The following is a 14,986-nucleotide window of genomic DNA, read 5'->3' on the forward strand; positions in this document are numbered from 1 at the left end:
AAGAAAGCCGGGGGCATTTACTTAAACCCTCGTGACCAGTAGTTTGAGTTCTGTCAAAAAGTATGGCGCCCGTAAAATTGGTCATAAATAATGGTCTTTTTAAAGATTTGTTTCGAACAGCAACAGTACATACATAAAACCACAAAATACATTTCACGGGTACTATCAATAACCTTTTGTCCATTCTTTTTTTTCTATAACTTGTTTTTTTTTACAAGAAGGAACTAAAAAAAAAAAACAAAAAAAAAATTTCGAGAAGCATGGTGATTTCAGAAGAAAAGAAAAGAAAAAAACTAGTCATGTAAAACCAAAAGCCTCGTAAACAAGATATACTTTTTGACCCCTTGTTACTTTCACCGTATTAACTTAACAACTAAACAAGTTATTTAAGTATCGCAGTATCTATTTATTGAACAACAAACTCGATTTTGCAGTGATTTACATTTTTTGAGAAATCGGTCGCATTGCAATTTTTAAAAAGGTCCGACAATATCTGTCCAAAACACGATTAGACTGGTAAAAAGTTTCAGGGTGAGAGCAATCATATTTTATGTTTTTATTTCAGTGTCGTAACCAATTCTATTAGCCACTTGAATCCATCTATTACCATGGGTACACGACAAGAGAAAAAATCCGGAGTTTACTTTGGGACAATTTAAAAAAAAAAAAAAAAAAAAAAAAAAAAAATGGTTGGTAGATTATTCTTTTCCAACTATCTACTGAAATAAACAAAAATGTCTAACCCCAACGGATGTCGCTCTTGCTACGTGCAAGAAAATCAAGTGCGTGTAGAGAGCAATCTCTTTGTCAGCGTCGGTGCCGATGGCGTGAAGGAGCGCCTTAAGCGTTGGCCAGGCGTCCTTCACGTCTGTAAGGTCGTCGAGGGAAAGTAAGTCTAAACAGCTTTTTTTTATGATTATATCAAAAAACTCATTATTTTAGATGGGCATATGTCCATTTTAAATCCCCCGAGGCGGCTTCCGTGAGCTTTCATACTCGGAACCCACATACAGACCGTGGTGAGCCGGTGTCCGTCTCTGCCACGTATAAGAATGGTGTGCGGGTGGTATACGCGCAAACGGCACTTAATTTCGGCCCTGCTCGAGCACCACCACCAGCAACCACACCACCAGCAACCACACCGCCCACACCCACCCACACCACCACCACCACCACCACCACGGGGGGCACCACCACCACCATCATCACCACGGGGGGCACCACTACCACCACCACCACCACCACGGGGGGCACCACCACCACCATCATCACCACGGGGGGCACCACTACCACCACCACCACCACCACCACGGAGGGCACAACCACCACCACCACCACCACTACCGACTCGCCCCCAAGCCTCTAAGCTTTTTTTTTTTTTTTTTTTTTTTTTTTTTTTTTTTTGAATAAAGTTTTTTATTTATATCAACATTTTAAAATTTTGCCATGATATTTATTTTTAATTATGAAAATAAATCAAGAATCCACATAGCTCATTATTTATCTACATTGTACTATTTACCATATCAAATCGCAGATGAAATCATTTCATTAATCCCGTACATAATATAACAGCAATTGTTAAAAAAAAAAAAAAAAAAAAAAAATGACAGTATAAGATATCCTGTGAGTTATACATGTGTAACGCAGGCTAACCAGATATCCCAGAAAAAGCATCCCGTTTCATCAGTAGTCATAGATATAGGCTTTAATTGAGTGATTACAAACTAATCAATAATTTTACCTGCACTTCAAACGGCTCTCAACAACCCTATTTCATCGAGGACTATTAATATTATTTTTACTGTTTTTTTATCTCATTTTATTTTTCTGTGTTTCTCCGTATACATTATTGACACAAGTTCATAATTAGACTGGTTAAAGGTCGAAACGCTTGTCAAAAGTTAGGTGCAACGCATAGTTAAAAGAGCGGTTTCGTGTACTCGGTGTTGCTGCCGAGTGGGTCACACGGGGTCGTAATAGATACCCACCAAAGATTTTTTTTATTTTTTAGAACTTCCTTTCGATTAAAATAGCACTGGTTTTATTTCTAAATATTACATTGCCAAAGGTCTTTGCCAGGGAGAAGAAATAAATCAGGTATAAATCCCTGTACAAGATAAAAAAATGTAACCATGAAACATGAATACAATCTTGTACTTGTTTGTTGACGTTCAACGAGAGGTACGTCCTTTATTTATTTCGTCTCCGGCATAGAACCTTAATACAATAGCGAAAAACAGATTTTAAGCCCATGCTGTTACTATGCCATTGTTATGCGACAAATCGAGCGCAAACCCAATTTTTCTTTCTTTTTAAACACCTACTAAAGTGCAATACACCTTTTCGGGTATGCACCTATCAAAACTACTTCTTTTCATCTTTTTCTTATCCTCAGATCTGGGACCTCTTAGTAGGCGCAATTACCTCATTCTCTTTTATAAATTTCTCCAATTTCTTTAATTTCAGTGACTGGATTATACGTCCATCACTAAATAAATAGGCATCCATAAGACCTCTCCTAAATAAAAATTCTCATCTATTATTTTACTCATATTTTAATACTTTGGCTTATTAGTTTTATTATTATTCTGATGGATCCCTTTATTACATCTTATCATTGTATCTTTTATTTATAAGCATATAAGCTACACTTAATTTCATTTATTTCCTATCAGTTCAGCTTCTGTTTAAATTAGCTGTGGTGCTCACACAACTCGCAATTATAAAGACCTTCTTTACTAAACTCTATTTTATTTAAATTAATACTCTTTATCCCGTCTATACTACTCGGATACTTCTATTTCACCATATCAATCTTTTTATATACGGTAAACCCTTTTAATTAAAAAAGAGTCTAAGTGTTAGTACAAAAATGATGGCGAATACTTCAAAGCTTTAGTCTATTACAACAAAACAAAATATACCATACCTTGCTGCTTTTGAAATAGCAAAACATTTGGGCTAAGCATTTACTAAAATACGCGCACCATACTTTTTGAAGAAGAAAATCAATGTGGTTTTGAGTGTGAGCTCATGCGTTTAGTCTAAATTTTTTTTTTTTTTTACACAATCTACGCAGTGACATCCACCTTTACAGTATATGTATCTCCTTGTTCTTGTATATGCACACACATTCTTCTCCAATAACAATAAAAATAATCACCCTTTTCATTAATTCAACATCCTCATCCAGAGGTTGCCTTGTATTCACCCGATCCCCTTCTACCTGTAAATAAACCATGTCAGTCCGACTGTATCTACTCCACTTTCACATTCATCTTACCCTTTTCCATTTGAATCCTTTATTTGCTTGAGGTGTCCCGTTTGTACAGGTCAAATTAAGACAGACACCACCAGCTCCTAAACTGATCCACAGCACATTAGCTGAAAAGGAGGATAACACCTTTTTTTTTCTTTTTTCCAAGTTGAGCTTGAGATTGTGTGCCATCCAATCTAGTAAAATAGTTGATATTCATAACCAAGTGCCAACCAATCCAACTGCTGCTGAACAGAGAAAACACAAAGGTTTTACAGTCGCCTTTTTCGTTTTTATCGCAAGTGTTCAATCAATGTGTTCATCTTTGTGGATAACTCAAATCATTCTACACCTTTTCGTCAGTCAGGTCTTTTAATCCCCCCATTTGCCCTTTTTCGTCCCATTTCTAATAGTTCATTCCACAAAACAGGCGCCATGTGTATTGCTAGCATTAAAAAATATTTTAGCAAGAATATGCATTGTCATGCCAAAAAGAGTCTCTTACTTGCACTCAAGCAGCCACTTGAAGCAATCCCATCCCCACCCCCTTCTATTCAGAACGGCTAGTCTTGTATAGGTGCTATTAAGAAAGGGAAGAAGAAGAAAAATGTTTAGCACGTACATTCATTGCAAAAGACACCCTTACTTACATAGTCCATTAACAACACACAACAAACAAAGAAAACAGTCTCCTTTCACAGCGGCTTGTCTTGTCTTGCTATTGACAAAAAAAAAAAAAAAAAAAAAAAAAAAAACAACTTTTGGGAACAAAGTTTGCTTAATGGGAAATCTTGGTCCCTTTTTTTGTAGGTAATTATTTTTTGTATAAAACTGTCATTCTTGATGATTGTTGGAATTGGAATGGAAGGCTTGGCACTTGCTTGTTGTGGTGTTCTTGTGGTGTTTTACTATTATGAAGAGCTTTGATATCGGATTGTATAGTTTCCAGCATGTTTTTGATATATTATATAATTAATTCTTGTTTTATTATTTCTTGCTAATAATGCTTCTACCGTATCCAACCTTCTTAAATCAACTTCCTGAGAATCTAATTGATTTATAATCTGCTGCAGTGTTTCATTTCTTGGGGTTTTATCTTTATTATTTTTCGGGGGCATGGTTGATATTATAGAGAATGGGAAAAAAGAGGACGTTGCTTGCTTAAATCTTTTACACCTTACATAAATAATGACTGCGGTGATAACTGAGGAAAGTTACAGTAGGAGGCTCAAGTGACTTTCAAGTTTCTTTTCATAAAATATATTGGTTACTTTTTTGCTCTTGATTCTTGACCCGAAAAGAGAGCGTTACGAAAACTAAAATTCTATCAAGCTTTTTCTTTCGTCCAATGATATTGTAGTATTTCAAGATGTGATAGAAGGCCTATTATGCATAACATAATCTATTGCTTTATTCCTTTTCAATCACCATTCTTTTTAAATTTATCATGCCTCTTTGCTCAGACAAACAAAGAATTATCAAAACTTAGGACTTATTCACCCTAAAATAAATCAGCGATCAAAATGTTTTTTTTGATCGATATTGGCGATATCGCTCAAAAAATCGAAAATATCGATATCTCCGATATTTTTGATTTTTTGATCGCTGATCGCAAAGCCAAATTTTTAAATCTCTATAAAAACAACTTATACATAAATAAATAGATGTAGCAATACCATGTTAATAGATAAACGTAATTTTTTAAAGCAAAAAAATGTTTATGGGGATGATAGCCAGGGTAAGAAAAAGACAACTTCAGATTACGTAAGTAAAATGAGAAAACGGGACATGTGACTGTGGGTTTTAATGATTTTATATTTTATTCTCAGCGGAAAACAATGTTTCCAACACTTCCGGCAGTACTACTCATATCGACTTTAAAAGCGTCACCAGTCTTTATAACATATTTGTTATTGGAGCCGTCAACCGCATTCACCAATCCGACAGCAGACAAAAGATCCTCGGCATCAAAGACCACAAATTTTTTTTGCTCAGCCTCATCGTAAGGTTTCACGCGCGGGATAGCCTTTGAGTATGGTGAGACGTCATGATTCTTCATAAGTTCACCAAAAACGAAGTTCGAGCCCGGAGCACCTTCTTGATATGTAAAGTCAAAAAAGAACAAGACTTTACAAACGTACCAGTTTTCGATAGGCCGGAACATCCTAATTACAATAAGTCAGTACACAATAATTTTGATTTGCAAACATCAACTTACCGATTTTTATGAATTGCAGTAAACATAACAAACTCACCACCACGCGAACTTGCTGCGTTCTTCGATTTGCACAAATCAGATATGTATATTTGATTGTTTGTCCAGAGTTTTTGAGAAATGTTGACAAATTGGTGCTGATGGAACGAAGTTATAACAGCCGAAGTATTACCAGTCAGACGAATCAAAAATTGAGAGAGTGCTTTAAGCCAGTCTTTTGCCAGGTAGCCGCCAATGGTATGATTGTGCTTTTCTTTTGCTTGCTTTACAACCTGGCCCAGCTTTACAGTATTTACCCGCCAGTGAAAGGGTGACCACAGCTGAGGCAACAATGGATCGTTGGACGGGTGGGGCAAGAAGTTGTTAACTTTATCCTTCTTCAAATCATAGGCGGAACTATCGATTATACCATCGGATTGCAAAAAAGAGAACATTTCACGAGTTTCCATGACATTACCGGCGTTGACACCAGGATTCAAAGATGAACGGATTCGCTTCTTGTATATGCCAATAGACCTTTCCAATGATCTTGCAGAATAACACCTTAACGGTCTACCAGAGAAATGAAAAATTAGTACAAAAGGGAAGTCTAATAACTATGATGACAATCGATAACTAACCCCATTCGTTTTATCATGTATGGTATATGGTTCAGTTGGTGCATGTTCGATCTGAATACGGTTCTGGAGATAGAGCTGCTATCAAGACAGGTATCGAGGTAATCAAACCAAGTCTTAAAGCATCTATCATAAGCAAATATAATGTTCAAGTAAATATCACTACATAAATTACAACTCAACAATGAATATTTACCTCTCAATTTCCTTCACTTCAGATTCGGATATCGACCATTGCAAACTCAATTGAATACCACGAGACAGGGCAATAAATCCTGTGGTTGCTTCTCTGGCGTGAAAGAGTGGGGCAACAATCGTAGGAATCACATGCACCAACCAGGCGATCCAGTCCACCGAACGATAGATAGATCTAACATTATCCAGATTGACACCAGCAAACGAACCACTGAAATCCGCAGGAATTGCACGAAGGGAGTCATCCATGGCGGTTTTGATGCGAGTAAAATCAGCAGTCTCGAGAGCAAACGGGTACGTGTCTTCGTTACCATCAAACTTGAACCGAGTGTTGAGCTTTGGTGAAAGCATGTCGAAGCAAAGCTTGCTGACATTCGAAAACATATGTAGCTCGTCACACATGAAAAAGTCGATGGAGAGGAAGGTACTCAACTGACCAAAGGGAGAAGCACTTTTAATACCATAGTTGTGGTTGGGACAAGAAGGCTAATAAAGGTAAATCAATTAAAATATGTAAAAAAGGCTACACAAGTTAATACTTACTGCGTCTTTCTCAAGTAATAAAGAAGCTTTGGTTCTGATAGCCGAGTCTCTGCCAAAGAAGTACATACCACCTTTTCCTCCGTCAACTGGGTGACCGCCTTTAACTAAATTTAGAAGGGTCATTTTGTTAGTGTCCACGGTCATAGCTTAGTAAACTGACGACTTACCAATACAAAATCTACATCCCCACCAGTTGGTATGACCACTAAACATCAACAACCGCTGGTTGATCTCTATACCATCTGCAATGACACCCAAATTGAAAATTCTAGCCGACGTGACATGAACACCATTCTTGCGAACAACAACAGGTTCACGACTCAAACGATCAAGGCTTTCAATAATTGGACGCAGATACGAGTCAAAGTCTTTCTTAGTGTCACCAAAAAGAATTGCAACTTGAAAAGTATATTCATCGGTGTATCTGCAAATGGTGTTATTACGACGTAAAAAGATTGGATGTATTGTATATAGAGCCGAAATTTACCTGATAGACGGATCAATGCTAGCAATTATAACGTGTACCATCACCATACTTTTTCTTGATACCTTCGAAGTGAACCCATCAACACATAGAACGATGGCTAAATCGTGCTGACCAGTGAAGAGACCTTTAGATTTCATTTCTTTATACGCGGCTCCAGAAAAAAAATCGGTATATCAGTTACAGAAAATATGGACAAATGCCTGAAACGAAGATGACCACTTTTTTCAAGTTGGTAGACGTCTTCAAGGGAAATAAAGATCCTTTTTGTCAAATGGATATCGCTGACTGCCAAACAGTAAGGATGAATTATGATTCTCTGGAGTATAATTCCGTAGATGGCTTACATCTTTCTTATGGTCTGGAAGACTGTGATTACCAAAAAGGTGACTGCAAAACCCCCAATATCAACTTTATTTTGCCAGACGTATCCATATCAGGAACTGGACTAGAAATTGTCAATTGTTTATTTGTTATTTTCGAATGTGATCAGAGCCGGGACCTACAATTTAAGTTTATAGATCATGTATTGACCAACTACCCCAATCTCGAGCTTTTTGATTTTTTTTGCCGTAGAAAATTAGACGAACGCATCACCATTGGTAGGGACGCCAATCATTCGATGGACACTAAAAAGAAATATCACCTGTCAGCAACAAACACGAAAGAAAACTTGAGGTCTATTGAATCCTACTGTTTTTTTCCTCTTCCAAAAATGTTAAGAATGATAGCGACCCATTTACCAAACATTGAATTTGCGTCTTGCATCAATCCAGTAAACATATCGGGGAAATCTCATTTGTTTAAATATAATACGACGATTTTTAAAAATCTGAAGACTTTTCACTTTGAGATTGAATTCGTATCCCGGCACATGGACTTTGGGTTTGTTTGCTTCGACTATGGAAAGGAGGGTAATGCAATCTATTATCACCAAGAAACGTCCCCTTATTCTTTAACTGCTTGTGACGAGAGTTTTATGGTGGAGTGTTATAGCAAAGACACTGTCAGAAGTTGCCGGATAAACATCAAATGCAAGAAGAATACAAGAGTAATTGTCAGCTCTTGTGGTAATCTTATGGCAGAATTCGAAGATGGAGTTATCCTTGATTATATCAACAAAAATTCTTATATTCGTTTGCCACGGGATAAAATATTTTTTGATGTGCGTTCATTCGATTGATTATCGCTTCGCTTGATACGCCTAATCTCACTTTAGAAATAAAAAGCGACCTTTAGCACTATTTTTTATAAATAACAATTATTCGTCGGAAGTCTTAGCTTTTGCAATCTTTTGAGAGCAATCGGTATGGGACGAAGACATATTAGAGGCAAAGTGTATCCCATAAATCGTCTGAGTATTAGCTTTTACTATCAGATCAATAATAGCAATCGGCTTTAGTAGATAAAAAAGATAGAGTCAATACTATGCCATTAATTCTACCTTCTTACTCTTTTTCGGCAACAGTACAACACGGGAGTATATGATTGTAGCTCGAATAATAATTTATGATCCTCACTTTAAACAAGAATCATTTGCAATGTTTATTTTGCAGCGCGCTATTGAGCTTGTTTAGTTTGGCATGAAAATATAAATTCTGTGTTTTACACCAGGTGTTTTGGATGAGATCAGCAAAAATAACAAGAAATTGAAACAAACACCTCCAGTTAGTAATACGCCTATAGACTTTAATAAGTAACAAAAGTTTTATGGGTAAATGTATAAAGCGTTGGTCACAAAGCAAGAGCAATATTAGCTTTTTCAAAATTAGTGACTAGTTGGTATCTCTAAAAGCGAATCAGAAAAAACAGGGTAACCGCAGCACAGATATATATTTCATCCTTTACTTGTTACACAACTCGTGCTACATATTTGTGGGTACCTATCCTTTTACGGATACCTGAAGTCTACTCTTTCTTCGTGTGGCTGAACTGTTAGTCTCTTTCTCTTCTTTTAAAAGAAATAAATCAAGATAAAGTCTAAGATGCACATTCTAGATCTTCCCTTTGAAACCCTTAGTGAAATATTTCTCTACTTGGTGCCACTAGAAACTTTGGAATATGCTCTTGTATGTAAAAGTTGGACCAAACCTGCACTTTGTATCCTATATCAGGAACTGCATCTGGGACGAGGTGGCTATAGTAGTCTCAATCGACTTTTGAAACTGGGCATGTCTGAACGTGACGAATACTTTAAATACGGAACTCTGGTCCAAAAAATCAAACTGTCTGCAATTCGGTACCACCCTTCAGAAGAATTGAGTGAAGAGGAATTGGTAACTTTTTTAGAGTATTTTCCAAATATAAAAACGTTGGACGTATCCGATAGTGAATGCCATGAAAATTACTATGGTTATCTAATCAACACAAAGTCAAAGAAGTGTCTAAATCAAATTCAAACCTTCAGACTCCCCCACTACAAGTGTCTTGATGTACTTAAAATGCATTATGCATTGTGTTATAAGTATCGCCAGACTATTACCAGTATGTGGTTTGAATATCATGACATGATAGATATAGGTGCTGAAAAACTCAACAGAACACTTGACTATTTAAAACAATTTCCCAATTTAAAAGATTTGACAGTAATGGATAGTTATTATTCGAAAGTGACGATATTTGAAATTCAAGAAGCATGTCCAAATTTGACATCGCTTGACTATGGAATTGGTTTTGGTGGCACAGAAGAAAAAATTAATGCGTTTATGGATGATCCTGCTAATCTCAACTTACAAAATCACTTAGAAAGATTGGTTATAAGGTCTGCAATACCAGTGGAGTATCTAAAATATTTGAATAGTTGTGTTTTCACCCAGCTTTCCACTCTGGAAATGACAACAGGTGGCGTCGACTTATATGACTGGTTAATTGATATGGAATGGGATAACGTTGTGAAGTTTCTTAGCCGATTAAGTACGCTAAACTCAGCCATTCTGAATTTTCAAGCGATACCCATTGGCCGAAAAATCGCAGAGCTCCCTGAAACAAAGATGACCATTTTTTTTAAGGTGGTAGACGTTCTTAAGGGAACTAAGAATCCTTTTTGTCAAATGGACATCGCTGATTACCCCGATTTTAGAACGAAACTTGATTGTCTAGAGTATAATTCCTTAGATGGGTTACATCTTTCCTATGACCTGGAGGACTGCGATTACAAAGAAGGAGACTGGAGAAAGCCGGATATCAACTTTATTTTGCCAGACGTATCTATCTCAGGAACTGGACTAGAAATTGTCAATTATTTGAATGCTGTTATTACTTGTGACAAGGGCCAAGACTTCCAATTTAAATTTATAGATTATGTATTGACCAACTATCCCAATCTCGAGCTTTTTGATTTTTGTTGCATAGGAAAATTAAACGAGGGCATCACCATTGGTAGGGATGCCAATCATTCGATTGCAACTAAAAAAAAACATCACCTGTCAGCAACAAACACGAAAGAAAACTTGAGGTCTATGGAATCCTGCTGTTTTGTTCCTCCACCAAAACTGTTGAGAATAATATCAAAGCGTTTGCCAAACATTGAATTCGTGTCTTGCGTCAATCCAGTAAACGTATCGGGGAAATCCAATTTGTTTAAGTATGATTTAACGATTTTTAGAAATCTTAAGACTTTTCACTTTGAGATTGAATTCGTGTCACGGTACATGGACTTTGGTTTTGTCTGCTTCGACTATGGAGATGAGGGTAATGCAATCTATTATCATCAAGAATCATCCACTTATGCTTTAAATGCTTGTGACGAGAGTTTTATGGCGGAACGCTATCGAAAAAAAACAGTCAGAAGTAACCGAATGAATATCAAATGTAAGAAAAACACAAGAATAATTGTCACCTCTCGTGATGAAATTATGGCAGAATTCGAAAATGGAGTAATCCTTGATTATATAAACAAGGATTCTTATATTCGTTTGCCACGGGATAAAATGGCTCATTTTCCACGTTGATTCGAGTAATTATCGCTTCGCTTAAAAAGCAGTTGTAATCACGGAGATACACCTATGTCTCATTTTCAAAATAAAAACCTACCTTTAGCACTGTTTTAATAATTAAACTTACTTGCGGGAAGTAACAGTTTTTGCAGTTTTTTGAGAGCAAGTTATTCGCCACTGTAGTGGTCTAAAAAATCTTAAGTCACTTCTTTTAATCTACCAAGCATACGAAGCTTAATAATTGGCGAGTAATGATTCTTCTCATTAGCAACATATGCGATGACAAAGGAGAAGACAAGCTAAGCTTTTAATGACTGTCTATCTCTGGGAGATATGAGCAAGCTTCTAGAATATCCCTTTTGGGCAATGTGTACACGCATATGTATAACCAACTGCTTGGTAAACTAATTTTGTTAGAAAATCTACTTAATCATTGTATTCGAATGAGTATCAATCAGTTTGGTCTTCCAACGTAATTTATCTTCAAATGACATAACATTTGTATGATTTAAATTGGTAAGATGCTCAAGTAAGCAGCTGAACAAAACAGGACTCAAATGACGTTTTTTAGACACATGTTCAAGGTATTAAAAAATAGAGTGGAAAAACAAATAATTAAAGTTTTCAACTGTTTGATCATTGTCTCACCACGCTTGTTTCGGTCATATGTAATACAGGCTATCGTATGTTGTGATGATATCATGTAGTTGACATGATGTATGTATCTTGAGCAGTTGTCTTTATATGCTTACGACTTACTCTTTTTTTTTGTAGAATGCATATTGCTATAAACTAAAGGTTTGCCTCCTGCCAAGGAAATATTAGGTAAAAATTGCATAAGCATTCCTTAACTTGATAAAATTCAACCCAGCGACGATTATAACAGAAACCGCGAATAATCCCGGGATTGACTCCCGGAGAGTTCGGGATGAACTAAATGAAGATGCTTTGTCATAGCTTTACAAATTTAAAGAAGGAAGGGGGTATTAAAGATTTTTTATTTTTGGTATTATTTACAAAACGAAATGTTCATTCATTTGAGGCTGTCGGAGGCTTCCACTGTTGTTTTAGTATGTCACAGAATTGCTTGTCTTTTCCGACCATCCTTGTAAACAAAATGGCTTGTTGAATACAGTCGATAGATGTTGTTGATTGTAACAAATACGGTATCATTTCCATAAACCCATGATTAGCAGCGTATAAAAGTGATGGATTGTTTCCATTTTGGAGACATGGATTGATGCCGACATGATCACATAGATATACTACAAAATCCAATTTGCGCTGACGAACGGCTTTGTCTAGGGCTTGAGGCAAAAGAGGTATACTGGTATTGACTACTAAATAGCGCAGACAATCAAAGCGATTCCAATCAATGCATAGTTCAATGAGGTTATTTCGTTTATGTAAATATCTGTCTTCCCACCAACCACCGGACTGGAGTGATATTAACGAACCGGCGATTAAAAGTTGCTTTAGCATTTCTGTTGAATTTCCAACTGCCATGATGATAGATTCTTCAATAGGACAATTGTTATCATTGAAAGAAGCCCATATTAAGTTTGTAAAAGTCGGGTTGTTTCTTCCACGTTTCGATAAGATCATATTGGCGATTTTCGTGTTTGCGTTGCGAATAGCATAGTGTAATGCAGATTTTCCTTGTCGATCGTATAAATCAGAACGGGCTCCTGCTTCCAATAAGGTTGCCATGGAATCGGTTTTAGAGTGCCGTGCTGCGTAATGCACCGCAGTCAATCCATAGACGTCTTTGAGATTCAAATCAAGGTTTGGATGCTGAGTTAAATAATCGATTCCAAATGAAAAATCTACAGCGGCGGCCACATGAAGTGCGGTGATTTGATGAGGACCCAGTCTTTGATTGATATCAATATCGCCTTGCTGTAATATCTTTTTGACTGCTTCTATCGATTTGCATTGACAAGCCCAACATAAGAGATTTAATCCGTATGTTGCGTCTTTTACATCCATGGATTTTCCACTCGATAAATACAAATCCAATAAATTCAGGTCTAAGGTTTGACTCTTTTGGATTTTGGTCTTTTTCTCATCGGTAGTGGGTATATCTGAATCTCCGTCAAGCTTTCGCTTCTTTGTTTCTGTTGTTTCTGTTGTTGCTGTTGGCATAGGAGGGTCGTTTGAATCTGGTGAGGTGGGCGGAGTCAAAATAAATGCAATAGATGTACTTTTTATCTTGTCAGTCGATGTTGTCAGATACTTGGATAGTTCAAGCGGAGGGATATTCATGATTGAAACAAAGAAGAAAAGGTGGCCATATTTATCTTGGCGATTTAGGGATGAATAAAATATATAGGGAAAAAGAAGAAATCCCAAAAAGGAAATGGCTAATATTTACTCAAGTTTCTTGGCAAAAAAAAAAAAAAAAAAAAAAAAAAGAAGGAAAATCATTTGTTTGAACAAACGTATGGTAGTGGATCTTTCTTGGCAATGACTATCACCTAGTTAAATATAGTCATTTATTGGTGATGATCTATCTTCGGACTAACAATAAAAAAAGCGAAGTGTCTTTGATCATTTGATGGATATTTCAGGGAGGAAAACAGATGGGGAGTACAAAAGATGATGTGCTACGACAAACACAAAAGATCCACGGGCTGTCTTTTCTAGGAACTGCATCCATGATTGAACTTTAAAATCATTCTATTATGCCAAGTGATTTAACGGCAAAATAATAATAATAAAAAAAAAGATGATAACAAAATTAATGTTTTATTTGGGTACACTGGTAATGTTTTTTTGTTTTGTTTTATGTTTTATGTAGAGTGTGTGTTATAATAATAAGTAATGATATAGAAATACAAGTGAAAGTTGACATTGTTCTTTTAACAAGTTATTTTAAATCTTGGTCTTATTCTTTTTCGATTCAGAGCCTCGGCTACATCAATGCCGTACCACCCAAGTTGTCGACCAATTTCATCAAGAGACTTTTGCTTGGTCTCTGGGATAAAGGCTAATACAAATAGGAAAACAAACAAACTGAGTCCTGCAAAAATCAAGAACACATATGGTCCACAAGCTGCCAATAAGGTAGGGAAAATTAAACCAATGACGAAATTGAAAAGCCAATTGATGGCTAAACAAGCAGAGGAAGCTGCACCCACTGCGTATGTAGGGAAGGATTCTCCGTTAAGTACAAAGGGAATCATACCATAACCAACAGCATAGGAAGCAACGTAGAGCATAATACAAACAACTTGAAGTGCACCTACCAAGAAACGCATGGCAATGGTCATAATGACACACCAGATACACATACCAGCAATTGAAATCAATAAGAGTGTCTTACGTCCAAGACGATCAATTAAGGAAAGTCCTACTACCGTAACGACTACATTTAAAGCAGCAACACCAATGTAACATACTTTGCATTATTTCCAAAGGAGAGTTCGAAAATAGAGGTGAATAGTAATAATAGCGTTGATACCCGTCAATTGAGAACAAGCATGGACCACAAAAATCTTCATACAGACAGAAGCCAAGACAGGAATAGACATAACTTGGATGATGTTAAGTTGAGCTTCCGATTCAAAGTTAGCAGCAGCATCTTCACCGGCTTCCTTGTTAGTGGGTGATTATCGAACCCATCAGCATCCGTTGCTTTATTTTGTCAGGCGACTGTCCGTATTACCCTTACCTTGGTAATACCAAGAATATATCGTTAAATTCGGCATCCACGTCGCCATTTCGAAGTCGAAGGAA

General features: G+C 36.6%; 6 protein-coding genes across 6 annotated transcripts; 3 read left to right on the forward strand and 3 right to left on the reverse strand.

Moving 5' to 3' along the window:
* Positions 1–592: 592 nt before the first annotated feature.
* Positions 593–1,369, forward strand: EV154DRAFT_102204 (uncharacterized protein; the record flags this gene model as incomplete). Its single annotated transcript, XM_051593855.1, has 2 exons — positions 593–889; positions 943–1,369. Exons 1-2 carry the CDS (start codon positions 735–737, stop codon positions 1,364–1,366), a joined length of 579 nt encoding a protein of 192 aa, XP_051451502.1. The 5' UTR covers positions 593–734.
* A 1,310-nt stretch (positions 1,370–2,679) lies between these two features.
* On the reverse strand, positions 2,680–4,377 carry EV154DRAFT_487426 (uncharacterized protein; the record flags this gene model as incomplete). Its single annotated transcript, XM_051598977.1, has 4 exons — positions 2,680–2,748; positions 3,287–3,456; positions 3,910–3,977; positions 4,283–4,377. 4 exons carry the CDS (start codon positions 4,375–4,377, stop codon positions 2,680–2,682), a joined length of 402 nt encoding a protein of 133 aa, XP_051451503.1.
* A 3,210-nt stretch (positions 4,378–7,587) lies between these two features.
* Positions 7,588–8,496, forward strand: EV154DRAFT_487427 (uncharacterized protein; the record flags this gene model as incomplete). The annotated part of the gene is made up of 1 exon (XM_051598978.1): positions 7,588–8,496. The coding sequence occupies one exon, from the start codon at positions 7,588–7,590 to the stop codon at positions 8,494–8,496; it is 909 nt and encodes a 302-aa protein (XP_051451504.1).
* Positions 8,497–9,234: 738 nt separating this feature from the next.
* Positions 9,235–11,475, forward strand: EV154DRAFT_556376 (uncharacterized protein). Its single transcript, XM_051605346.1, has one exon. It carries the CDS (start codon positions 9,299–9,301, stop codon positions 11,261–11,263), a length of 1,965 nt encoding a protein of 654 aa, XP_051451505.1. The 5' UTR covers positions 9,235–9,298; the 3' UTR covers positions 11,264–11,475.
* An 802-nt stretch (positions 11,476–12,277) lies between these two features.
* Positions 12,278–13,237, reverse strand: EV154DRAFT_431163 (ankyrin repeat-containing domain protein; the record flags this gene model as incomplete). The annotated part of the gene is made up of 1 exon (XM_051596587.1): positions 12,278–13,237. One exon carries the CDS (start codon positions 13,235–13,237, stop codon positions 12,278–12,280), a length of 960 nt encoding a protein of 319 aa, XP_051451506.1.
* An 872-nt stretch (positions 13,238–14,109) lies between these two features.
* On the reverse strand, positions 14,110–14,958 carry EV154DRAFT_570349 (uncharacterized protein; the record flags this gene model as incomplete). Its single annotated transcript, XM_051606194.1, has 3 exons — positions 14,110–14,648; positions 14,712–14,840; positions 14,922–14,958. The coding sequence occupies 3 exons, from the start codon at positions 14,956–14,958 to the stop codon at positions 14,110–14,112; spliced, it is 705 nt and encodes a 234-aa protein (XP_051451507.1).
* Between the last annotated feature and the right edge of the window lie 28 nt (positions 14,959–14,986).

Source organism: Mucor mucedo, assembly GCF_025094135.1.
Source record: "Mucor mucedo strain NRRL 3635 chromosome Unknown EV154scaffold_184, whole genome shotgun sequence".
Taxonomy (NCBI): Eukaryota; Fungi; Mucoromycota; class Mucoromycetes; order Mucorales; family Mucoraceae; genus Mucor; species Mucor mucedo.

What these genes read in the sequence shown, in the direction of transcription:
- EV154DRAFT_556376 (XM_051605346.1), top strand. Translation starts at nt 9,299, where the DNA reads ATGCACATTCTAGATCTTCCCTTTGAAACCCTTAGTGAAATATTTCTC.